The 26,042-nt window shown below is 42.7% G+C and overlaps 1 protein-coding gene across 1 annotated transcript in view; it reads left to right on the top strand.

Annotated features, from left to right (window-relative positions):
- Window positions 1-26,042, top strand: part of RAB31 (RAB31, member RAS oncogene family) — a 65,353-nt gene that overhangs the window by 12,012 nt on the left and 27,299 nt on the right. The window contains exons 2-3 of the mRNA XM_010584803.1: window positions 17,275-17,354; window positions 19,989-20,070. Coding sequence (XP_010583105.1) covers window positions 17,275-17,354; window positions 19,989-20,070 — 162 coding nt within the window. The remainder of the gene's footprint in view (window positions 1-17,274; window positions 17,355-19,988; window positions 20,071-26,042) is intronic.

Below are 26,042 nucleotides of genomic sequence, written 5' to 3'. Positions count from 1 at the left end.
TGGTAGCCCTACAGCCTATAAAGTTTTTCAGGAATAGTTTAAGTGATGACCAGTAGAAAAAAGGGTGCAAAAGTCGGTGTAGAGGAGATTTGGAGGAACAAAGTGATAAAGAAAGAGACTAATGGAGGAGGAAGTGGAGGACTGAAACTGAGAGACCAGTGGAAAGCATTAGAGGAGCATTGTGGGGGACTGGTGGGAGGGAATGAGGAACACGGCAGGGGGGTTAAAGTCAGAGAAGGAATGAAGGAAAGAGAAGCCGTAAATAAGGAAACAGAAAACCACACAGAGCAAAACAGTGAAGGGAGTAATACATACAAAATAATAAGGTAGGGTGAAAAATCCTGCCACCTTTCCCTTGGTTTTAGCCTTCAGTTTTCTTTTTTTTTTTCTTTTAAAGCTGTAACTTAGTCTTAGTATTGTTTCATCTGTGTTTCAAAACACTTTTGTCCAGGTGAACCTGCAGAATTGTTGTTTACATTGCATTAAATTAAGCTGGACCACTTTTGACCAGTCAAGAGCACTCTGTTGCAGATCTAGTAACTGAAAGGGAAGGTCTGGTGGGATCTCATGGGCCACTGGAGATGTCATCCAAAATCCCTGTGCCTGTTGTTCTGCCATGTCCAGGGTCTGCAGGAGCTTTGGACTCAGTCCCAAGCGCTTAGGCTGCAACACAGAAAGCGTGTTTAGCACCCAAACAGCCTGTCCTGAGAGGGACTCCTCAGCACCCTCTGTGTGGCTCAGCCTCTTCCTGCTTTGGAGGGAAAGACCGAATCGGCTCTTCCAATAGGCCGCTATTCTTGTCCCTTGAGGAGATGTCCTTAAACCTACTAAACTTCATGGTTTAACGTTGCCATTTGAAATGCTCCCAGTGTTTCAGCTGAAGATTTGCAAAGTCCGTATGCTTTTGACCATTTCTGGTTTCTGGTTTCTAAGTGAAGATGAGAAAAATTGGCCAGGTGAATCAAAACTTTCTTCTGTGAGTCAGTTGTAAGTTAGATACTTCCTAGTTATTTTTGTGGCGGAGAGAGGAAGGTGCCTTAACAGTAACAGCAACAAAACCTGTTCCTGCCCATTTAAAAGGCTTTTCCCTAAATAGCTGAATTCCCTGACACTAGTGGTACCCGCTTTAGGAGCTGCTGAGTTTCATTCCTGCTGAAATCAAGAGGAGGTGAAAACATTCAAGAAGTCAACTGCTTAAGGGATACGACCTTGCACTGATAATTTCTTCCATTTATGAGCCTGTTTGGTGCAGATAGCTTTGCTCTCAATAAGTTCACAGCAGCACATAGTAAATCCACAGATAAAAAAACTCAGCCCTGGGTTTTATTATACCGTGCTGCTTGTTATCGCTTCTGTTTACTTGCATGGGTGACAGAGCAGAAAGCATCAGCTGGGTCCTTCTATGATGCTGTTTAAAATAAGTGGTGATATTTACTGTATTAGGGAGAACTTCAGATTCAGGCAATAGGTGAAATGAACATGAAATCACTATTCATCTAAGCTAATTAAATGTGATCCTTTGGTTAAAAATTTTCTAACACAGATTTAGGTTTACGCAAACCTCTGTCCATTCCCAGTCCTGCATGTCAGTTCAGGAAATGAAAGCCCCCAGTTTCAGGGATTTTAGACCACTTCTTGATGCTATTTAATGTCCATGTAGATGTATATTATCTATGTGTTATCTACATTTAACTGTAGATAACTAATAATGGCAAATTCCAGTAAATCTCAACTCACCCCCCTTCCCCTGATGCCCAGGGGAAGGTGCATGTGTTAATGTGTCTGGAAGGCTAATGAAGGCAGGTTTCCAAAGGCTGCGGGTGGGCTGGCAAATTATAAGGGCAGCCTGCATAAAGAAGGTGCCTTTAGCAGCTTGCCAACCTTTAGGCTGCTGATAAAGGAGACTACTTCAGACCTTTGGTGGTCATTGGAGACTGCTGATTTTACAGGTTGTTGTGTCAGCTAAGAGAAACTGATAAGCAGAGGCAGAGCTTTTGGCAATAAAACCATGGACTAAATCCTTAGCCCCTGTCCCACCCACGTGGCGTTTCCTGAACCGCTCAAGTTGCTGGTGTCTGGCCACCTTTGGCCAGTGGAGAGGCAAGGAAGAGTTGTTAGGTGACATACCCTGTACTAGGGCTCTGCTAATTCGGAGCAAAGATCCAGGGCCATGAGGCTTGTTCCCATTTGTCAGGGGAAATGTATTTATATAGCTGCCCACTGAAACTCTGCCTTCTTCCTCTCTGTCGCCTGTTGCTGCAAGAGAGAAGGGATCAGGCTTTCTTTTCTCCAGGACTGAAGTTTTCAACTGGTGTTTCAGTTGGCACTCATAATTTATGTGGCTTTTTTTCTTCCTCTTTGGTTTGAAATGCAATAATAAGTTGCAGGTGGGGTAGTTACAAATTGGGAGTGGAATGTCTGAACATTGAGTTGAGTTGCTTACTGAGCTTGGATGGGCAAATTTGAAGGTAATTCAGCCCTTTCATGAATTTTTCAGGCAACTGCTGGACAACTTTTATATTACTGAAATAGTAGACTGAACACCAAGAGCCATTTCCTCAAATGCTGTACCTAGTTGATGTGCATATAGTTGATTGCATAAGAGCCACTGCCTTCATTTAATAAAAAAAAAGACTTTATTGAGATTTGTAGGCAATCTGTAATATGAAACTATAATGTTTGGATTGGATTGGATTATCAATTCCAGACTGGCTGGAAGATTTTGAGTATCTTCTATGTGAGGACAGGTATATCAAATCCTTCCCCCCTCCCCATTTAGTAAGTGACACTAACAAGCCTGTATTTTGAAGTTATGGCCACTAATGATAGGATTTGACAAGGGAAGAGGCAGGGTGTTGGAGTATGAACAGAAACTTGTGTCAAACAGCAATTCAGGTCAAAGATTATCTCCTCATCATACCATTATTTTGAAAGTTTCAGCTGCTACAAATATATGTGGGGAAGGTTCACTTGGAAAAAGAATTTGGTTTGGAAAGAATAACACAGAATTGTTTATCCCATTTTTTGCTGCCAAACTGTACTCAAAAATAACATTTGTCAGGATGCTGTTGCCTAACATGTTTACTGAACTATGAAAGCCTCAGGTTATTTATGTATTTAGTCTGAAAGTTGAATTTAGTTTCTCTGATCACTGCATTGCACAATGATGATGAATGATATTTAGCCAGATTGTTATGCTGGTATGTGTGCATGTGGCCCATAGAGATAACAACCACTGCAATCAATACTCATTATCATTGACAATGTGATATACAGTGACTTGTAAGTTACTTCCTTACACTTACACCTTAATTTTTCAAGTTCAGGGCCAATTATCAGGATTCCTAAGCAGATATTCTTCACGCAGATTTTTACTGTATTTTTAATAGTAATTTATCGGTGGGAAGAGTGGTACATCAAGTGGATTTTTGTAAGTGCATGTGTATTTTGAGATAGAGTGGGTAGGAAAAGGATGGCAGCATGCAAATATTAAAAGGTCTTCCAAGTTTGTCCAGAAAATAAATTCTGACCATTTGAGTTGCCAAAATCAGGTATTGCTGTCAGTAAAATTGCACAGGTGTTAAAGCAGGACTTGCAATTTTTCTTTGTTTTACTTGGGCTTTATTTAGCTCCTCATTGTTGAGGTTTCATATGCTGGAGAGATCTGTTACGTTTGTGCTTGGTTCCTACTTCGTTGGCCGGGGGGGTGGTGAGTGGTGACCACCACCCACCTGTGGCACCACAGTAGGAATTTCCCCATGGTAAACCAAGGCTCTCATTTCTCCTTCTCACCTGAAAAATGAAGTGGTAAACATGGAAGTGATCATACTTAAGTGTCTGTGGTGGTGCTTAGGTGGGAAATCAGCAAGCCAGTAATGGGGAGAGGTCATTAAGGTGAACTGGGGTGCTGGGACTGACGAGGTGGGAGAGTATACCATGGAGTGTGAAATAATACGCTTTCTTATCACTTACAGGGCAACTGGCAAGGTAGGTTTACCTGCTGGTCTGTGTTATGCCTTGGTCAGGAGGATCCTATGATTCAGTGATCAGTAGAAGGCAATTAGAGGTATGATTCCTGTTTGGATGGTAGTGACTCTAAGTCCTACAGCTATAGGTGTCCTAAAAATGAACCAAAACCAAATCCCTCTGTGGTGTACAACGTTGTTGATGCTGTGCTGGTTCGGGTGGGTTTTTTCTTTTTCCTTTCTTGGTTCATTAATACAGTGGTTTATGTGTGGGATATGGGCATCCCTTTGCAGCTGCCTTTGCTATGTTCATTCCACTTGTTGTCACACAGGGCTCCCAAGGTGGTAGTGGCACTCTTCTTTCCATCTCTCTCTGTCCCACCATCTAGTTCTTGTAACTCCATCATGCAGTCCTCTTCTCCTTACCCAACTCACATGAGCAATTTAGCCAGTGCTCCTTCCTCCTTTCCTCCTGTCTCAGTACGGCCAGGTTGACTGTCTCCTTCTCCCTTAGTACCAGGAGTCACCAGGTGGTGCTATTTCCCAAATAAATGCCCTCCCTTGCATTGCAGCACAGTCCAGCCCTTGTAGAAGGGTGTTATGGTGTTTGGTTTTGTGATGGAGCTTTCTTTGGTGGGCAGCTGTGTCAGGTAGTGAGGGGTCTTGCTTCCCACCACGTGTTCAGTCTTGGGTCAGTTTTTTTGAAGCAAAGTTGTTCTCTGTGACTTAAATCAGCCAGTGCCTTGTATGATGTTGAGGTCCCCAAAAGGACGGACTGCTTCTACACAGCTTGTGACCACACTGTTGTACTCAAAAGCTGCTTTACTGTAGTGTAAAGCACGAGCAAGTCTCACTAAGGATGGTCTCAGGCTTTGCACTGTTGGGCTCCCCCGTCCAGTGGGAGGGGTTTTTGCTCATTCATTGGCATGTGCTGTGACTCCAAAGGAGATTGTGTGTGTGTGTGTGATTACTCCCTTGAAAAGTGCTCCTCTTGTTCCTCCTTTCATCCTTTCATCTTATTAAGTCAGCTAGTTTGATACCACCTTATTTGCAGCTGCTTTTTATATCATGCTCTTTCCTGAAACTGTAGAGGCAGTTCAAAACAAGGAGTTCAGCGTCTTAAGTGAACAGCCAATGCCCCCAAAAGCCACAACTTGAGATGAAGGAATGCGAATAAACTCCAAGTTCCCGTCTTCCTTTTCACCAGGCTAAGCAGTTCTTCCTCCACAGCCATCCATACCACATGCTGTCAAGGGCATAAGAAATTGATTGATTGAGATTCTGCTCTTTGATTTCAATTTAAAATCCTCCATTTCTCTCGGCGGTTCAGCTACTGTTCTAAATTTGGTAACTTGTCTGGAGAGGGGAAGGAAATGTGTAAGAAAAGACACAGAGAATTAGCTGGAAATTTGATGTGGGGAAGCAGTTTCTAAATAATAATGATTGAAGGCTGTTATCTTTGCTGTCCACACCCATGCTAGCATGGCGGTGTGGTTAGCTTGCACTTTGTACAGTAAGATGCAGTGATTAAGCATATATATTTGAATTAGAGTATGGGTTTGGGTGGTTTTTTTACTGAAATATATGAGCTTTAAAAATTTGCTAAGTTGGACATTCCAGAGCTAGGTTGGCTGCAGTGTTAATTTGTTGTTACCATTTTTTAATATATTTGACAGTGTTGCTGTTCTTGAGTCATGTTGCAGGTAGCTGGAGTACTGACCCACAGGCTATGTTTTCTTCATCAATTGCATTTCTGTTTTGCCTTGTTTTATTTATTTATTTTTATTCTATTGGAGTTACTTTAAAGAATAGCTTTGAAGGAAGCTTCTTTGTTCTCCCTTTCCCTCTGCAGCCCCCTGTCTCATAAACAAAGATCTCTTTATATTCCCACGCCAACTTCACACACAAAAGAGTGGGCAGGTTGCGGAGGAGCGACATGGTTTGTAAGCACTGGGTGAGTAAACATACAGCAGCCACGTGGGCCACTTTGTGTTTTCTTGGGTAGTAGATAGTTTAAGTGACCGCTAGTCCTGCCACCCACTGCTAGTGTGGTATAGAACAAGGATTTGTTCCTTACTGCTGATTTAATGCCATGTCAGTCACTGGACTATGTACAAAGGAAAGATAGCTCCCTTTCTGATTAGGTCATCTTTCCAGCACCATCTCATGCCTTCTTTCAAGGTAATAATGTTCCTTCTCTGGAGTCCACACATTTGGAGAAACCTTTCCACACTTGGAGTCAAATCTTCAGCTGAAGTTAGTGAAATGCCTACTAGCTGCCAAATGAGGGAGAGTACTTTGGGCGAATCCTTTTGAAAACCAAGTGTTGGGGGAAGAAAGAGGAGGGAAGATAGGGCTGGTCCACTCATCTTGAAGTTCTTCAGTCTGTAGTTGTGATTCTCCATGCCTTCAACTCAGCATGAAGAGCTTGCTATTGGATCCCTAGTTATGATAGCAGGATAATGCCAGATATCTTGAAAACACTCTAGGAGAGACTTTGGTTTCATATAGTATTACATATAGAAACATATGACTGTCTCTAGGAAAGTGAATTTATTGCTAACATTAGTTACTATACAGATATTAGCTGCTCTTCAGTCTCTCTCATTTTGCACATTGCCTTGATAGGATGATAAAGTGCTTTTGGCCATCTACGCTTGCTTTTGTACTTTATAGTTTGATGAGGCCATGGTGTAGTTTGGAGTCTCTGGCCGTATCTCTGAAAAAAAGTAAATAGCTTGAGAGATGATAACTAATATTGCAGTCCAGGGGTGGGGGAGGGCTGGAAATATTCTTTTTTTGTCTGTAAGAGAGGAAACGATGCAGCAAATTATTCAAGAAAGTGTATTTGAAACTTGGGCGTTTGTCTCTAAAAGATTACTGGGCTGGGATCTGGTGGAGAGCAATGGACCTGTCACAGTGAATACAGAGAAACTTATTAACTCCAAAGAAGCCTATAAAAATGACAGGACAAGTAGGACTGCATTCCTTGGCTCCAAGTATGGCAGATATCAGAGCAGCTATGCATGCCTGAGTTTAATTCCACAGGAGGATGTGTGCAGGATGTGTGTGAAAGGAAACCACATGCTGAATAATCACACTCGTAAGGGAGCCAAAACCTGGCAGCAAGCGTTTGGCTTTAGTGGCTGGTTGGGAACAGGAGGGGTGGACAGGGCTGCAGATGCATCCAGCTCGGAGGCGAAGCAGATGAGCAGTCACTGTACATGTTTTGCTAACCGATGTGGACTAAAGGAAAACAAATGGAGAGAAGGGATCAAATGATAAGTCATACATTCAGAGGTGTATTGGGTTTGCATGGCAAGGTTTTGGTAGTGGGGGGCTACAGCAGCGGCTTCTGTGAGAAGCTGCTAGAAGCTTTCCCCCATGTCCGACAGAGCCAGCGCCAGCCGGCTCCAAGACGGACCTGCTGCTGGCTAAGGCTGAGCCCATCAGTGACGGCGGTAGCGCCTCTGGGAGAACGGATTTAAGAAGGGAAAAAAGAAAATGGCACAACAGCAACTGCAGCTGGAGAGGGGAATGAGAATATGTGAGAAACAACCCTGCAGACACCAAGGTCAGTGAAGAAGGAGGGGGAGGAGATGCTCCAGGCACCGGAGCAGAGATTCCCCTGCAGCCCATGGGGAAGACCATGGTGAGGCAGGCTGTCCCCCTGTGGCCTGTGGAGGTCCACGGTGGAGCAGATATCCACCTGCAGCCCGTGGAGGACCCCATGCTGGAGCAGGTGGATGCCCAAAGGAGGCTGTGACCCTGTGGGTAACCCACGCTGGAGCAAGCTCCTGGCAGGATCTGTGGCCCTATGGAAAGAGGAGCCCGCACTGGAGCATGTTTTCTGGCAGGGCTTGTGACCCTGCAGGGGGACCCACAGTGGAGCAGTCTGTGCCTGAAGGACTGCAGCCCATGGAAGGGAAGCCTGCAGGAGCAGTTCATGAAGAACTGCAGCCCATGGGAAGGACCCACATTGGAGAAGTTCGTGGAGGACTGTCTCCCGTGGGAGGGACCCCACGCTGGAGCAGAGGAAGAGTGTGATGAGTCCTGCCCCTGAAGAGGATGAAGCGGCAGAGACAATGTGTGATGAACTGACCCTAACCCCCATTCCCCATCATCCTGTGGTGCTGAGGGGCAAGGAGGTGGAGAAAATCAGGAGTAAAGCTAAGCCTGGGGAGGAGGGAGGGGTAGGGGGAAGGTGTTTTGAGATTTGGGTTTATTTCTCATTACCCTACTCTGATTTGATTGGCAATAAACTAAATTAATTTTCCCAAAGTGAAGTCTGTTTTGGCCATGGCAGTAATTGCTGAATGATCTCCTCCTGTCCTTATCTCAACCCATAAGCCTTTTGTTATATTTTCTCTCCCCTGCCCAGCTGAGGAGGGGAGTGATAGAACAGCTTTGGTGGGCACTTGGCCTCCAGCCAGGGTCAACCCACCACAAGAGGCCAGATAGCATTAAGCCCTGGCCAGCAGATATTTTTCTGTTTTAAAATGTTGATTAGAAATGTACAGATGGTATTGAAAATGCATATAAATACCAAACAAACTCAGCACTTGACGTATCTCTTAAGACGCTTAAATGGTTCTTTGTCACTCTACTGCCTGAACGCTTTAGAACTATCACTGATTTAAATCCCCATAATGCTGCTACAAGGTAAAATCAAGTAATGATTGTTTTCATTTAACAGCTAGTGAGCTGAGAACGATAGGGCCAAGAATTTCCGTACCAAATGCAGTCCTTTCAGCAGTAGGAGGAAGGACTGTATTCTGAAATAACAGGGCTGACCTGGTTGGGGGTAGAAAAATGTCTCTGAGAACAAGCGTAGCACTTCCTACGTATAGAGGGAATTAGACTTAATCTAATTCTAATGCGCACCAGAGGAAAAAGCCTTATTCTGTAGCTAATTTGTGCTTTACAACACCAGCATTGGCCTGAAATTACACTAGCAATTAGAAATGATGTGTAGGGTGTTTTACTGTGGGAGGATTGACACAGACTATCCTAACTTTATGGGAGTAATATACTGACTGACTTAAAATATACCGATATTACCACATATTACGAGTTTAAAGAAGGGCATGCAACAAACAGGAATGCAGACAGGGATGTTCTTGTAAGGTTCACACATGGACAGATGACCAAAAGAACTGTGGTGGTTCCTACTGAAGAAGTGAGACACTGCAGAATAATCCTCCCCCTCAAAACACAGTTGCATCGAGATCCATGTGTTTGTGTTGGGATCTTGGGGAACTCTGTTCCAATATTCAGTGGGAGCGTTGCTGTTCATTTGGTGAGTACCCTTCACTCAGGAAAGTGCATGATAGCACACTGACACTCCTGAAGGCCAACTCTGGTTCCAGTTTTTCCCTTTCAAAAATTTGCTTTGTAACTGAGTACCCTCGAGACCTTTGCAGAAACTCCTTGTAGATCATTGGTAGTGTAAGGCCATGCCTGATGTTGTCTGGAGCTCTTGTTGCAGAAGTACATTGCCAAGCTCGGTAATGAAGAAAGTCAAACAATTAAAGGTGGTGGTGATGGTGTAGAGGGGAAAAACACAACAGGCGTCTTGTTTGGTAGAGGGCCTGTCAAGGAGCTGAAAAATTGTAGTGCCACTTTGGGAAGCAGGTGTGCCCCTGGGCCTGTTCTGTAGCTCTGGAAGAGGGATCCCAGCAAATCAACAGGAAAAGGATCTTCTCCAAGAATCATGTTGCTCACAAGGCAAATAATCTATATCTCGTTGTAGAAGGCTGTAACGAAAATTGGAATTTACAAAAATTACTTGTGTCCTGAATGAGATGCGTGTTCTTTTGAGGGCAGAAGTGAGGCTTCAGAGCACCTCCCCCTGGTTCAGGCTGGAGCCTCAGGCAGTTTTCTGTCCGTGAAGCGGCTGAGAGCCAATGTGTCAGTCTGAGAGCTGCTCTTGTATTTGCATCTGTGCGCTTATGTGGTGGTGGGATTTGCTCACTTGATACATCTTGCAGATGGAAAAATTGAATACAGCGAGAAGCTATTTGCACTTCTTCCTAGACACCACTCCGCAGTGCATGGCTGCATTTTTGCTGGGACAAGCCTGATGCTTGGCAGGTTCAGTTCAGTCCCACGGGTGTCTCTGAACCCAGGTCTCCTGAAAGGTATTTCTCCTTACAGCAGTGTTTTCAGACAAGTAAGTGATACCCAAGTCCAGGGAAGGACAAAGGATGTGTTTACGGCTAGCAAAGAGTTTATTGAGTAGAGCAATTCTTAGATGAAAATACTGCCCTTGGAAACTGTGATCAGGAGTCTGTTGTGCATAACTCTTCCTTGTATGTTCATATGGTTGATAAAAATCCAGAGCCAGTTTCAGATGCTTTTCAAGCTGACTGCCACAGCCTTCCAGAGCAGCTGTAACTGAATTAGTAAGACATGGAAAGTATTGCAATGCTGCCTGCATCTGATCGTCTGAGTAATGATTAAAATTTTAATGGCAGGCATAGAGGACTAAAGCAGGCTGCAAATTGCAATGCTGTATTTTGTTGTTCAGCTTGTTGCTTTTTTACCTCCATTGGTATTTAAAAGACAGCTGTAATCCTGTACTCAGCCTTACCACATCACATGCCTTTGGGTTAAGGACTGGCATCTCCAAAAGCATCGAAGCTGCAGGTCAGATATCTCAGTGCTGCATGCCGGACCTTGCCCGAGGAGTGACATTCCTCCTAGATACCAGGCTTGACCAGAGCTGAGAATGCATTTCTGCAAAAGCCCAGCAATACTTTACGGTACAGGCCTAGTGATTTGTTTGATGATAGGTAATAAAATGCTAACCATCTAGCAGTGCTGTGGTGTAATTACACTGCTGTGAATTTTCAAATTCCATCAAAGCCCTGCTGAGGATAATGGGAATGGGCCAGGGGGATTCAACTATAAATCAAAAACTAAAGCATGGCCAATTCTGACAGTGGAAAGAATGGCTATTTTAATGTGCAGAAGCTGAACTGCCAAGTCAAAACCAGCTGCGCTTTACAGAGCTACTAGAATGAAAGGTCTCTCTGCATTTGCATTTTTTGTAAGACTCATTGATTATTTTTCTTCCCCTAAAGTTTAAACCATGTCTTTCTATCTCATACTTGCCTGGCCAGCTGCAGAGGTTTTGAGTGCCTTTTTTTGGTATTTAAAATATTAAATGCATTGATGATAAATGACAGTTTTCTCCTTTCTGGCAACTTCATAGCAATTCAAATGTTTTCATCTGTACGTCTTACTTACTCCAACAATGATAGTTCTGCACTGGGCAAGGCAAAGACCTCTCCTTCTTTGCTGTAGCACTGGCAGGAGTCAAACTGGTGTAACAAAGAGGAGAATTTAGCTTGGGAAATCTTCAGCATAAACTGGCTCCTCTGTTACTTTTCAGTTAGTAATGAACTGGCCAAGAAGTTTGTCCGGTGGCATGAATATGTGACAGGGAGCCAGGAACTGTTGCTTCTCTTAATCATGAGGAGCAGCCAGCTTCCTCTCTGAGCAGATCCTTTTCCAGGAGAGTGGGACAGCTTTTTGACTGTACCCTTGTTCTGTATGTTCGATCAAGCCTCCCCCCCGTCCCTGCTGTCCCGTATCTGAAGGATGACACAAGGCAGCATTATCTCACTGGAAGGTGCGCTGAGAAGATCATGAGTGACCCAAATTTGACCATGGTTGTTTCTGGTGCGTGCACTTAGTGCACATCTTGATGCTAATCTGTCTTGAGAAAGCTTCAAAACAGCTTGCAGGTAGGGTCCAGTCTTGCCTTCTGCCTGGAACCCAGGTTTTCATTGGTGTGAGCAGCTTTGTAATTCCAGCCGTATGCCTGAGGAAGCAGCTATGCACAAGGTGCTGCTGGGGGCTTACACTAAATCAACCCTGACTGCATCGGTTGCACTTTTTTTCCTCTTGATCAGAGGTCCTCAGAGGAAGGGCTGAGCTGCCAAATGCTTGTGATGCCTTTGCAGTTAGGGCGGTTAGGAGGTCAGCTTTTGGGGAGCCCCAGTGCAAGCGGGCTCTGAGGGGCAGATGCATTCCCACTGTGAGGTGCGGGGGAGTCCTGCTGAGTTTGGTGGAAGCCACATGAGCCATGAGATCGGTTTCTTGCTTATGCGAAAGGATAAAGACTTGTCATTTCCAAATGTTTCTCATATTATTGTTGAAATAACACCTGCTTGACTGGCTTTTTTCGAGCACTTGGTATTAATACCCTCCAGGTTGCTAGGGCGTGATCATTCTTCTGATATGTACGACTTAACGCATGTTAAAGCCAGTCAATTTTAATGAGACCTCTGCCTCTAGATCATGTCTCAGTGAATCTTGGTTATTATGAGAAATGCTTTGGAGAGACAGACATTTTTAATTTGTAAAAAATTTACACAAATTGAAATACCATGGATTAAATCCTGGCTTTGTCTAACCTGATGGGAAAACTTACGTCCTTCTGAAGGAGCCGTGTGTTGGATCCCTGTTTTATGGAGATCGGTTCTCTGTTACTTCTCAATGCAGATTTTTGTGGCACCCATCTCCAGGGTATCTCAACCCTCTTTTAAAGCTGAAACGGGAAGTTAGTCATGAGATCTGTGGTGGTTACAAGCCAGATGTTTTGGGTTTTTTCCTTATTTTGCAAGTGGGAGGACAGAAGGCAGTTTCTTCAGTATGTTAATTCTTAGTGTGCCATTTCCTCGTGTAAAGTGCCATCTAGTATTCTTGTTTTATTTGTGTTTCCAAAATCCTAGAGTCATAAAAGGATTTTTGTGTGGTTTATCTAATCTTCCATATATTTAAAAAGCCCTATGTGTTAACATAGCACAGAAAGATTCTGCGTAGTTAAGAAGAAAAAAGCTCTTGCAGCAGTGTGCATAATTATGGGGCTGCTGTTTAGTCATCAGTCACAATATGTGTGCATTTTTTTGTCAATTCAACATTTATTCCCTTTCGGATGTAAAAAGAATTTACATGAAGAGTTTAGTTTGCTCAGCACAATAGGGCTTGACCCATCTGAATCTATTAAAAAGCTATTGTAATATCATGGCTAAAGACTAACATCCTAATCAGGGATGTGTTTACAGGGTAGTAGAGTTCCCTTCAGTTTGGAAAAGTGCTTGGAGGACTGGACCCTATGGTTGTGCAAAGACATAAAGGAGACATCCAGATTTAAATTAAAGAGATAAATTTTTCTGCATTAGTTTTTTTCTGCCAGGATAAACGGATCTGGAACAATGGACAGAAGAATATACCAACTGCCTGTTTATAATGGGAAAATGGTTTTCTTTTTTAATATATTGCTCATATTGAACTTCTGCTTTCTTTTTTTTTTTTTAATCTTCCTCTATGCTGCTGCAAATCAGCCAGAAGAAATCGGCAGCTCAGTTGTTTTTTGCCTGTAAATGAGTTGCCAGCATCCTGTAATTCTGCTGGCTTGAAATACAGCCTCATCTCCTTTACAGTAATGTGAGCTGAGAAGAGCCAAGTGGGGTGGTTCTCTGCGAGCAGGAGTGTGGGTGGAAACACTGTTTTTTGTGGCATGCTGCTCTCCATTCTGGTGCTCTTAAAATTCTCATTTCTAAATCTGTGGGTAAGGGATTTTAGAAGAATAGAGAATGTCTTTTCAAGGTTAAAGGGTAAAAATCAGGAATTAGTCATGCTTGCATTGGTTCCTTGTATTTATCAGAAACATCTGATATGGCTTCAGTTTCCATATCCATTTTGCTGACCAGCGGGAGATTCTGAAGTTGCAGCTACTTCTTCTGGTGAACTAATAGTGGTTCATTTACTGTGGATTACATTGCTACTCCTTTCCTTCCTCCCTACCCCTTTTGCTTATCTCAGTACAATGCAGTTTATAACTGATATTTTGTCAGTGTGCTACAAGGCTTATGAGAAGAAAGGAGAAAAGCAAAACATGCAGTTGGTCCCGTGAGTGACTCATCAAATGCATCATGAACACCTTGATTCAAAAGAGTTATTTTATATTTATTCCTTTCTTGCCATTCCTCTCGTGGAGTGGTACGCTTTTGATTGTGGTGAGTCAATTAGTGTAGTGCTGAAACCCTTGGATTTCCCATGGATAAGGATTTTTCTGAAGAATTGCAGGACCTGCTCCTTAAAGTGCGACATAACTCCTGAGGACATGTTCTCAGTTTCTGAAACTTATCCAATCCACTCAGCTCAATACTGTTGTGACCTTTCACATAAGCCAAAATATTATTCCTTGGTGTATGTTTGATGTTATATGTACACCAACATGGAGTAAAAACAAAAAAGAAAAAGGGATTAGAGGGTATAAAAAGCTGGGAAAAAGCAGAACTTTAAGAACTGAAAAAATAAGTCATCTGCATGCCTGAATGTTACCCAGGCATGTGGCTCAACCTTTGAAGAAAAAGGAACAAAGCGAGGATGATCATCCCCATCAGATGTTAGAAAAATGGATGTATGCAGAGGAAGACCATATAGCAAAGGACAAAGCAGATGGTTGCAGGAAAGCTTTGTACAGCCTTAGCAAGGAGGTTTAATTTCAATGCATTGCTGAGAAGTGAATGGCTTTTCTACTTCTTTGAAGCAACCATGCTTTCCTTGACTTCTGCGAGATTGACCTGATAGTTCCCTATTGTCGGTAGAAGATAAGGTCTGATTAGCAGTAGAAGATTTCTACTAAGTTTTCAAGTTGTGGTGTAATGTTCATGCACCATGATTTGCTTTGCTTTCAAGCAGGTGAGCATCTTGTTTGATGGGTGTGAGTATGGTGACATGGACGGAAATCTGTTTAAGTAGTTTTAAATCACATGATGAAATGATAATCACTGCTTTAAGTAGGAAGCTCTTTCTTTTTTATTTCCCTCCACTCCGTGTTCTAATTATACTCCGGTAGCCGGCTGTTTGTATCCTCCAGGCAACAAAACAGAAGCGGGGAGTGCTTGTTTCAGCTGAAGACTTTGGTTCCAGGCATTAAATTGCCTGTCTCCTGGAAAGCACTGGCAGCTGGCTGCAGCCGTGGTCATCCTAAAGACAGGTTCATTTGTGGTTCAAGTCCGTTGGTTTCACTGGAGTTATACCGGGGTAAATTCGGCCCTCTTGGTAGTCCAAGCAACCTCAGGAGCAAAGTATAAGAATGCCTTTAAGCTTCTTGAGGGCTATTGGTGTGCCTGGCGTATGCTTAAGTTCAGTCGTGCTTGTTGCAAGAGATGCGAATAGAGCAATAGAAACTTTTAAAGTTCCTTTAACATTAGCGTGAAACGTGAAAGCCACGAACTGAAAGATGAAGAGGTAGGAACTTCCAGGAAAACGAGCTAAGCTTTAATCCATGCTTGTGGATGTCATGTCCCTGCCAGAGACGGGGCTCCTCTTGCTCAGGAGCTGTAATTGCAGTTGCCCTTTTGAGTGACCTGTCAAGGGAGCTGAAGGAAGTACACGGAACTAAACCAACATGGGAGTCGATGTCTTGTTTCGAACATGGTGGCAGAAACTCTGTCCCTGCAAGAGGGAAATGTAATTCCTCACACCCAGTGGGTGGTAATTCTGGTTTCTCCACAGCATTTAAAATCTGGAATAATAATTAGATCCACAGAGGACTTTTTTTTTTTTTTTTTTTTAATGTGTTCTGCCATCCTGGTCTAGTAATTATACAGAGATGTCAGCTGGAGTTGATAATGAAGGCAAAATTTGGGAATAGCAACAGGGTGTGTGGCTGCAGTTGATCAAAGGCTATGGGCCTGGTTTTAAACACGGCTCCTCTCTTTGATCTTTTTTTTCTAATTGATTGAACACAGTAGATAAACAACCGTCTGTGTAGCATGAGCATTTATTATGGCTTTTAAACTGACTGAGGACAGCTTTGAATTAAATATGAGAGTTTAAATGATGTTTTTCTAATAAGTGTTGTCTATAAAGACTTCGCTTGCAGTGGCAATATAGTTTCACTTAAGCATGGTGAAAAGGCAGCTAAATACAGGCATTCTTTTTCTTTCATATTCAAAAAGGAGATGAAATTTTGCAAAATTGATTACATGAAAGACAAAGGCTTTTTTTATATGTAGTTATGTGTGGGCAAAGGCTGCTTTTTTTCTTTTTTTAATATGTAGTTATTGGTGTAGTGCTCTCAACTAACTGTATTCTCTTGCTTGGGCACTTTTTGAGAAGTTTGTCTAGTCAAGTGTGTTAAAATGTGGATACAAATGGAACTACCAGGTGCAATCTGGTAGTTCTGTGGTCATTTCCAATGAAATTAATAGAAAACTTTCCACTGACTTTTTAATGAGTTATATTGGACCCTGGGCTGTCATTGTTAACGTCTTGCAAAGGTCAACATCTATTTCCTGACATCCCTTTTGTCTCCAAGGATGCTCTTTGCAGTTCTATGGGAGACATAGTAATATTGCTATTCCTCTTCCTTGATGATTCTCTGTATAATTTAAGTTGATCTACCATGCAAGGCTTTGTGGAATAACAGAGACAAACTGAAAAATGCTGCATTTTGGGGAAGTTATTCATATCTGAAATGCCTAAAATAGTATTTCTGCATAATGTCAAGCTTTCCCCTGCTCTCACCCAGGTTATTCTGATTTTTATTCCAGTACTGTACTGCTGTTATTTTTCCTTATTGATTGGGGGGGATAAAATAAAAGACTATTCCTGCAAGCGAAAGCAGCCTGCCACATTGCAGTGCAGAGAGCAAGTTTCATTGCCTTTAACGTAGTGCTGTTTCACCACAGTCCAGTAGCACAATCTGCACAGGGATAGCTGCACATCTCTGGGGATCCAAATCTTTGGATTCCTGCCTTTTCAAAACCACCTGAAGCCTCTGCAAAGTTTCCACCCAGCAGCCTCATTTGTCTTGCCATGAAAAGGTTAGTTCCACTAAGTTAGTGCTGTCAGTTTACTAAAAGGTTGGTCTGAGTAATCTGTTTTGGAGGCATGCTTGGTTTGCCCTTGCGACAGGCCTGAATGAAATAGTTTCTCTGGCTTAGCTGGGTAACACACCATGTGTCTGAAAGCACAGGATTTTCTCGTACAAGTGGCTATGCTTGAAGTACTGCAGTCCTTGCAACAGGAATATAAAATCCACCCAAAAAAATACAAGGCTTGGAGAGAAGGGAGTGTTGGGAAGAGGACCAGGGAGTTCCATTCACAGTGCTGACTTTTGAAAAGGATAATCCATGTGCTTGCTTTTCTTTTGAAATGTTTAGCCTGCCCCACTTGTCACTAGAGAGGATTTAATTTCACAAATTAATATTTGGCTGTTTCTTCAGGTGAAGTATTGATATGTAGGGTCTCCGGAACTCACTGTCATGCTTTCCTTTATTTTCAGGATACTGGGGTTGGGAAATCAAGCATCGTTTGTCGATTTGTCCAGGACCACTTTGATCACAATATTAGTCCTACCATTGGGTAAGTACCATGCATAATATCTTTTTTTTCCTTCTATGTATTTTTTAGCTTGCTGCCTTCTGCTGAGCTCTTTTCTTTTCCTTACTTTCAAGGCTCAGAATACTGTATTTATCTTTTTTTTTTTTTTCTCCCACTCACCAATCTCACTCAACTCTACTCTAATTTAATGGCTTTCAGCTCATGTTACATGTTTAGAGAATTTAGGGCAGCCACAGAATCTCCCACTGGTCAGCAGTCTGGGGCTGCCCCAAACCAGATCTGCTTTGCTCTCCCCGTGGGAATACAGAGGGGCCCTAAATTTACTATATTTCAGCATACCCTATTATGGAGAGGCTGGCAGAGCTCTGCTATTCTCCTCCTGGGAATGGTGTCTCTTGAAATAGCCGCTTTCCTGAGGCTGTCCAGAGCCATGCTGTATTGACTTGTGTTGTGCATGGCCATGACTTCCAGCTGTTCTGTTTTGTTTTTCTTCACTCATCTTACATCAAGACATTCTTAGATGTCTTACTCAGCTGGTGTCCTTTTGTTTTTGTCTTGTCAAGAGCTTCCCACTTTAGACTTTGTTTTGGTCATAGGACCTTAGGATTAAAATCCCTTTAGTTCCCACTGGTCAATGCGGTATCAGATCTGATCCTTGGAGCTTAAAGAACCGAAACCCCACAATCCAAGCAGCTGTGATCTACACAATGACCAGGGCACCCCATAGCTGCGTAATGGCAGGAGGACCATGGGGAGCCCTTAACGTACCTACGTTGTATATCCTGCCAGGCTGGGCTGGAATGTGGGACTGTCTGTTCCCAGGTATGGACATGTTCTCATCTAGGTTTAGGACACGTCACGTTATCCTGCCTTTCTTGAAATAGGAACAGTGCAATTTAAAGTATGTATAATTAATTCATACGTGTTCTTTTAAAAACTGCCAAGCTTCCATGTGTCAGACCATCAGAAGCCTGTAAGTCCTGTAGTTGATTTTAATTCCAAATTTTTTTCTTTTAACATCTTAGGGACAAATCTGCCAAGTCCAGTGTTACCTGGAAAATTTTGAAAATTCTTGATCTCTTATGGGAAAGGAAGCTAATATGTACTATTCACAGAGGAGTAATTTGGGTGGGAAAGGCTGATCTGGCTTGTGTGTTAGAGCTGTTTTAAATCACCTGTGAAGGATTGATTGCTGTGTGTTGTTCAGAGGGTTAAATGGTATCTTCCAAAACTCTGCCTTTCAATGCATGAAGGAGTGTTAGGTGGAAGTTGCACATTTAAGTTCCAGGACAGTTTTGGGTGCTCCTAGAAGTAGTGACTGGAGAAAAATGGACAGAGAGAAAGCAAGCATGTAATGAATAACATTGCTGACTGAAGGGCACTTGTTTGCAGTGAAGGAATTGATGGGAACTTGAGTGGTTCTTTACTTCTAAATCGGCAGCAGCCTTTTTCCACAAGTAGCTGCTGTTGCTAAGTAGGTGTCTTCTGCTCAAATGGAAAGAAAAAAAATCCCTTTAATTTTTGTAATTATGATACCAGAGGGAAAATATTTTTCTATTTGAAGATTAAAACGTGAAGGCTAGCTTGCATGCAGGTGATATTACTTGTCTATATAGATAAGGTTTGTATTTTTATTTTCTTCCAAATTAATCAAATGTTTTAAATATACATTCCTTGCAACCTACAGTAGCTGCTGTGGCTCTAAAGTTCCTGGTTTTGAAGCTGTAAAGTCTTGCTAAATCCTTTCAGAAGGAGAGTGACAACTGAAAGCACACACCCTGAAAACAACCAAAGAAAATGCTGCGCTTTTTTGCCTTACTTAATATTTTTATAAGCAATGCGGCATTGTTAAATTAGAGCAATTTGCAGGTGGCTATAGAGGAGAATTCTGGTATATCGTTCTCAGGAAAAGTTTTGATCAATCATATGTCATTTGATGTCATTCAGTGCTTTTGTAATAACAGTGCATGGTATCAAATCCATCTTTATGAGCCAGGAAAAAAGTTATCACAACAGAAATTGTTCAGCAGTGTCCAGATAGGATGGGGGAAGCAAAGAAAATGTACCAGAGTTTGGCAGTCTCTCCTAGCCAGCTTTCAAGTGAATGCTGTAATGTAGAAAAAGCCTATAAATTTGTAACCCTCTTTCCTGAAAGAAGAAAAATCACACTGTGAAAACATAGACAAATCACATTTCCTACAAAAAATACAAGAAGACACAAAGACTTCTTCATCTGAATTGAGAGGGGGAAGAACTTTTTTCCATTTGTTCACCATGTGCATTTTAGCAGGTGCCTTTTCTGTTCCCTGGTGATCCAGTCTCCTAAGTTTAACTGAAAAGTTGCACATTTGTTGCCTGGTATGATGCTGGCTGATGCCTTTTCTCAGGTCCATATCATCAAGAAGATGGAGCTAGCTAGCAGCAGAAGCATCTGTGTTCCTGAACATCAGAGGCTTTTCCCTTCTTCTAGAATACGTATATAGGTATCATATATTTTATCTAAGAAAAGGGAGACTTTCACTAATCTAGGCATTTTATCGAGGTTTTGGAGTTTCCCCACGTGCAGCCTAACCCAGCAGAATTGGCTAAGCTCTATAGGTTGTGTATTCAGAGTGTTGGTCATGTCACAAATTTCTGCTGCTTCCTTCTTTTCAGAGCATCCTTCATGACTAAAACCGTGCCTTGTGGGAATGAGCTTCACAAATTTCTGATCTGGGACACAGCTGGTCAGGAGCGAGTGAGTATTACTTTGCAATATGTCTTTGTTATCCCACTGTCTTTTAACGTGTTGGCATACTTTTTCTAAACCTTTCATCTTCAGAAGACTTTGTAGGTATAAACCTACTGAATCTTTGCAAGGCTCTGCGAAGCAGATGGTCAGCAGTCACCAAGTATATAGGTTCCGATTTCACGGGTGGGGAAAATACAGAGGCAGGCTGACCATGCCACTTACCTAAAAAAAAAAAAAGCCTAGTGTGAATTGGCAGCCACTTTCCTCAAAACAGCTCGAGTAGTGCCCAGGCAGTCTCCAGCTCCCCTCTGGTTTCATCAGATTTACATGTGGCAGCTTTTGTTGGCGTTGGAAAGCACTTGACTTCCAGTGTGTGGGCTGGTGAGTGGTCTGAGCTTAGGTGGTGACTCTGGGATTGTTCTGAGTTGGGACATTGAATATGGGCATGGGTTGTGTCTGCTATTATTTTGAAAATTAGCACTGGCAACCTGAACCACTTAGGGTTTTCGTCTTGATTTTTCAAGTGTGTGAAGTGAATTGCTCAAGTTAAGTAGCTTTTCCTTTGGCTTTTCAATAAAGCCATGACGGAGTTTGTGGCACGAGTTCATGTTGACTGTATGTAAGCCTGGTTGGTCATTTGTTTCTTTTAATAACCTCAATGGCAGTAGTATGCAGTAATAGGCTGTAGAATGGTAGAGTTCTCTTAATATATACCCACATTTATCTTGAAGTTTGAAAGAAATTGAAAGGCCCATGCACATGTTTTAAGTATCTTTAATCTTTCTTGTGAAATGGCACTGTTCCTGTTCATAGAAAAATGTAGCTATGCTCATGTTAGGTTGGGGTAAAATGAGATGCTTATACAGGCTGTAACATCAGTCCTGATACATCCCACTGTATTCTCCATACCTTGTATGTGAATTGCAGGCAATGAATATTTTTGCTCTTAAGTGCAGGAAATGCTTGTGCTTTTATTTACAATGCACAGCATGATGTAAAGTGGCCCTGATGAAATCTGTTGACTCTTAGCAATTCAGCATGTTATTTATGATGGGAAAATGGATCTTAAAAAACATATTTGAAGTGTAGCATAATTCCTTCCCTTGAATCTTGTTTGCTCCAGAGCATGCAGAAACGGAACTGATAACTGGCTAATTATTGCAAGAGGTAGCAAAGGTTCCATGTTCTTTCCCATGGTTTGAGTTTCCTTGCTTATTCTCTCTCTTTTCCCTCTGCTGCCCTGCTGGTTTTTTTTTCTTTTAGCTTTTTAGCACACAAAACTTAGTTCTTGACATTTAGATGTAATTATGAATCTATTTTCCCACATAGTCTTAAGACTTGCAAAGCTTTTTTTTTAAAGTAGGTGAATATTAATAAAGTCATATTTACTGAACTAAATGATGCCTCGTTTGGGGCAGGAAGTCTGTGACTAAGTTCTGACTCTTGGACACAAAATCCATCCTTCCCATCTAGTGCCTTATGTTTCCTCTCAATTTTTTTGTTAAGCTTGTCATTTTTCAAACATCTGCTTTCCTTTTTCTTGTGTCTAACAATGATGAGCAGTGACTGCCACAAACCTTGTTAAATTGCTCAGAATCTATGACACATAAGTATGTTACAGTTTTTCATGTGTAATCATGAATTATAACCTCTTTAGGCCAGGGACCATCTTTTTCTTCTTCTGTGTTTGCACAGTGTATTCCTGATCCTTCAGTAGGAGTCTAGGAAACTGGGGTGATACAGTAAACAAAGTTGATGGGTGTTGAGTGCTAGCTACTGAGGCATGCAAGCTTCCCAAGGTGAGGTCCATAGTGTTCCAGGTTGTTCTCTGTGCTAGAACATCCCCATTTTACAGCTAAACACCTGATGCTTCTCAATAGCTTATTCTCTTTAATTTGTATCTAGGATTTTGGTTACTTTGTCTTGTGTTGCTCCTTCTGATCTGCTATTCAAGAACAAATGTCTCCCCCTGTTAATTTCTTTCTTGTTATCCTCTGAACAACAGTGATGACCCAAAGCTTCCAGCCTACCTCAGCCTCTGGGTCTATTGCCGTTTTTCATAGTGTACTAATAAATGTCTTCCGAGTGGTGTTTCTGCTTTGAGAGCTGTTGTCCTTCCCTTGTTCTTTGTGATTTTTTTTGTTGGGGCTCTATGTTCCACTGCTGAAGTCCGGAGGTTTCATCAATGCCCCTATTGTCTATACTGCTGATAACAGTGTTTAGCACTTCCTGCTCTTTCAACATTGCCTTCGTTTGGCTTCGTTCTCCTAAACACAAGGCCAAGTGTAGGACTTGCATGTGCTTATTCTGGAGTCGGGGCACTCGGTGCTTCCCCAGGTGTGCCAGCTGTTGCTGTGTCTGCGTGCTGATGTGGAGCCTTCACAGCAGAAGAGCCCCGGGTGAGATTTAACTGAAGCCTTACACCATGAAAGTTAAGCTCAAACCTTAACCATGGTAGAGCGGGCGGGCAGAAACAACAGCAGCAGCACTTCTGTGCTCTGTGTTCATGAGTTTCTCTGGGCAACAAACTGGGAAACTGCCAGCGTGGAGAGTGTAGAGAAACCACTCTTAAATATCTTGGTCTCAAGCCCCTATTTAATCAATGCTCCGTGAGAACCAGCATGCCTCCTGGCTGCCTTCAGTCAGTGGAGAGAAACTGGAAAGTCAGGTGGCTGCTTCTGAGAAGGAGCTGTGTCCTGGGTGCTGTGAGAAGCCAGCTGGAAGCACTCAGCACCCCCTTGAGGCCTTAAATCAGCTTTCAGATAGCCACTTGTAACGGTGTAAGCCTTCTGAAATGCTAGTTCTTGTTGGGTTTAAAAGCTTGTAGGAACACCTGAGTTCTTCTGATTCATATGGATAATAGAGATAATATTTTATTTCTTTTGTGCCAGGAAACTTGGAATTGTAGGCAGAGTAGAGAAGGGACCAGAATTGCCATTTTGTGGGAAATACTGAGCAAACATCACTTCTGCAGAATGACCGTAATGCAGCAGAAAATGGAAATCAAAAGCATTTCTGTCATAGCCTTGGTGGGAGCGAATGCTCAGCATGCTTCCTGGAGGAGACCCTGGAGACGGGTACGTGGCTCTCCAGCAGCTCTCACTGGGGAAAATTTGCACTGTACTTGATTACAAAAGGAGAGAGCTTCTTAATCCTTTTATCTTGTTTTTTCTTTTCCCTTTTTTTGGGTAGGGAGAACCTTAAACTGGCAGCACACTTAACAAAATCCCCTGACTTTTCTGTGCCTAAGTACTAGTCTCTGCAGACCCAGTTGCTTTGTGTTGGTGCGCTATCAGACAACCTCACTTCATTCTGTTTCTCAGAGTCACTTTCTCTCCATCCCACTATTTTCCAAATGTCTCCTTTTTTCCTTATCTCACTTTTTCCCCATCAGCTTTAAATTGTTGCCGTGGACTTCAGGACTTAAATGCATGACAATTATGTTATTGTTAGCAAGGATTCCCTCCCCTAAGAAGAGTCTCTTCACAAGTTAGTTAATGATGTTTTTATTAGCATATATTTTTGTTCATGGTGCCCTAAGTAGCTTCTAATTACAATGCTTTGTGTGAATACCTTGGGTGTCTGCCAGCTTTCCATTTCGCTAGCTGGGGAGTATTGTAGCACATAGTTAGGAAGCCTGAGGGCCATGTTTCTAGGCCAGGAAAATTTATCTGTCCTTTTTAAATTTACTGTGTTGAACTCTGGGATTTTTAATTTTGTTTAATAGAAGGACCCTCAATTACTTGAGCCCAATTTAAACCTTGATAGGAATTACCCTGAGCTGTGGGCTTTTTTTTTTTCCTAACTGCTCCATTTCCAGGAAAAGGCTGACTGATGAGATATCTACAGTGCTTTATAGCCCCCTCTTTTCTGAGTGACAGTTGTCCTGGTGATTCAGAGACAGTGTCACAAGGTAGGGGGTGAAAATGCTCCTTGAGAGGAGGACTTGTCCTTGCTGCAGTCTTAACTGGGACGTTTCCCCCTAAGCTGAGCAACTTAATCACGGAGCTTATGGGTGCTTCCTCTGAAACCAGACTATTCTGAGAGGAGTTAACACCAACTATCAGTGACTTGAATTACTTCTGTAGTCAAGACGTGGCCTGAATTTTGCTCTACAGTTTTATATAGGTGACTGTGATGGTAGCCCACAGCTCAGTCAGTGTGGAGGTGGTTCCTTGTATGTGGTGTAAGGACGTCCCTGCAGTGAGCTGCTGCTTGCATGCTGCAATGGTCTGCAGGTGATTTGGTAGTATGTGTGTTTGTGAGAGCACAAGTGCCATTAGAGCTAGTAAGTGAATATGTTGTTTTTAGTGAGTGTAAAGCATGGTAAGTCATTTAAGAGATACATGTAGATGTGTGTGGAAGCTTAAAAAAAAACAAACCTTGCAGCATGTGTAGCTTGACAGTGGGCCACAGTTTAGGTGTAGGGTCTTCTGCATCCTTTGTTTAATGACTGTAAACTTTAGAAGGGCTAAGCACAGGTCACTTATGTGATGTTGCAAAAGTTTGTTTTCTGCTTATTTAAAATAACTTCAAAAGATTATCCTAAAATGTTGGAATTTTTCCCTCTTTAAGAATTCTTACATATTTGAGAAAAATGCTCATTCTTAGATATCTATCTTCTTCAATTTAACTTGCAAACAATACTTGTAGTTCGGAGACAGACAGATCTTTCCTGATTTATTCAGCTTGCAAATCCTGAGAACTGGAATCTCAGCCTTCAATCATATAGGGAAAACTACTCAAGGTTATAAAATGCTAAATGGTATCTGATAGTGGCTTTCGTGCATAATGTTTTTCCATTCGCTCTTTGCCAGCTGAGAATGTCAGGAATTTTGTATCCCTCCCTGTGCTGCTTCTTGTGCAAGAAGCTTATGTGTCAGGATAATGTTTGATGCTTCTGGTTTTTGCCTTTGCTTCTTTCTGCACCCCAATTTTCTGTTTGTTGGCAGCTGCTGCCTCAGAGGTGGCAGGAACGGGGCATGTAAATGCCCAGATTTGGGCAAGCAGAGGCTCCCAAGCTGTGGAATAGGTACTGTTCATGGTGCACAGACCGCTTCAATGAGCTCGTGCAACGCAGATGCAGTGGTGGCAACCTCTGGTTCTTCCCCTGTGGGTGCTTACCTGATCCACGGAAGCAGTTAAGGCAGCTCTCCTAAACAGGCTGGTAGTAACGTGTTTCTGGCACTGGTCTACCATGCTCTTCACCACGAACACCTCAGTGGTTCAGGTTGTAGGTATGGGGGCCAAAGCATGAGGAGGAATGTGCTTCAGGTGGGTTTGGGAACAGGACTGAGGGGGTTTGCTTGTGGGGGTGGTGTGGCAGGAAGGGCCAAGGACAGGAGAAACAGGACACCCAAAATCACCTGCAGAAGGGCTGGGCATGGACTGCTGAGTGAGGGGACTGAGGTGCATGAAGGTCCTAGCCTAGAAAGGTGAGTGTGCGTAATAGGAAGGCGAAGGAAGTTGCAGAGCTATGTCACTGCCCACACATGTAAGCGGTTAGCAGAGAGCCAGAAGCTGTGGCTGTCCTTACCATTAATGGCACCCAGATAAGGAAAGGGGTAGGGATCTCTGACCTTGAGAGGAGCCAAGTGGTTTGGTCTTGGCCACTCAGATGCAACGTACGTAGTCAGAGAGCAGCTTCTCAAGAAGGGGAATGAAATCTAGTCAAATGATTACAGCTGTCAGGAAGCAAATCTTGTGCTGCTATGCACCTGAAGATGCTTGAAAAGGCACCATGTGGAAAAATCTTGGCTGAATTCAGCCCTTAACGCGAGAAGGTGTGCAACACTTGCTGAGCACTGGTCTGATTCTGCTTACTCTGTGCATCCTTACCCTTTCCAGCCATGCTTATAGGCAGAATTATAATCCTTTTGCTGCAAGAACAAGTGATGTTCTTCACAGTCTAGGATAGTAAAAGCAACCCAATAGAGGCGTTGTGGGGGTTTTTTTTGTTGTTGGTTTTGGTTTTTTTT

This window comes from Haliaeetus leucocephalus, unplaced genomic scaffold, assembly GCF_000737465.1.
Source record: "Haliaeetus leucocephalus isolate CR32 unplaced genomic scaffold, Haliaeetus_leucocephalus-4.0 Scaffold1007, whole genome shotgun sequence".
NCBI classification, from domain to species: domain Eukaryota; kingdom Metazoa; phylum Chordata; class Aves; order Accipitriformes; family Accipitridae; genus Haliaeetus; species Haliaeetus leucocephalus.
Note: the sequence above shows the minus strand (reverse complement) of the source record. Positions and strands in the feature narration are given on the sequence as shown.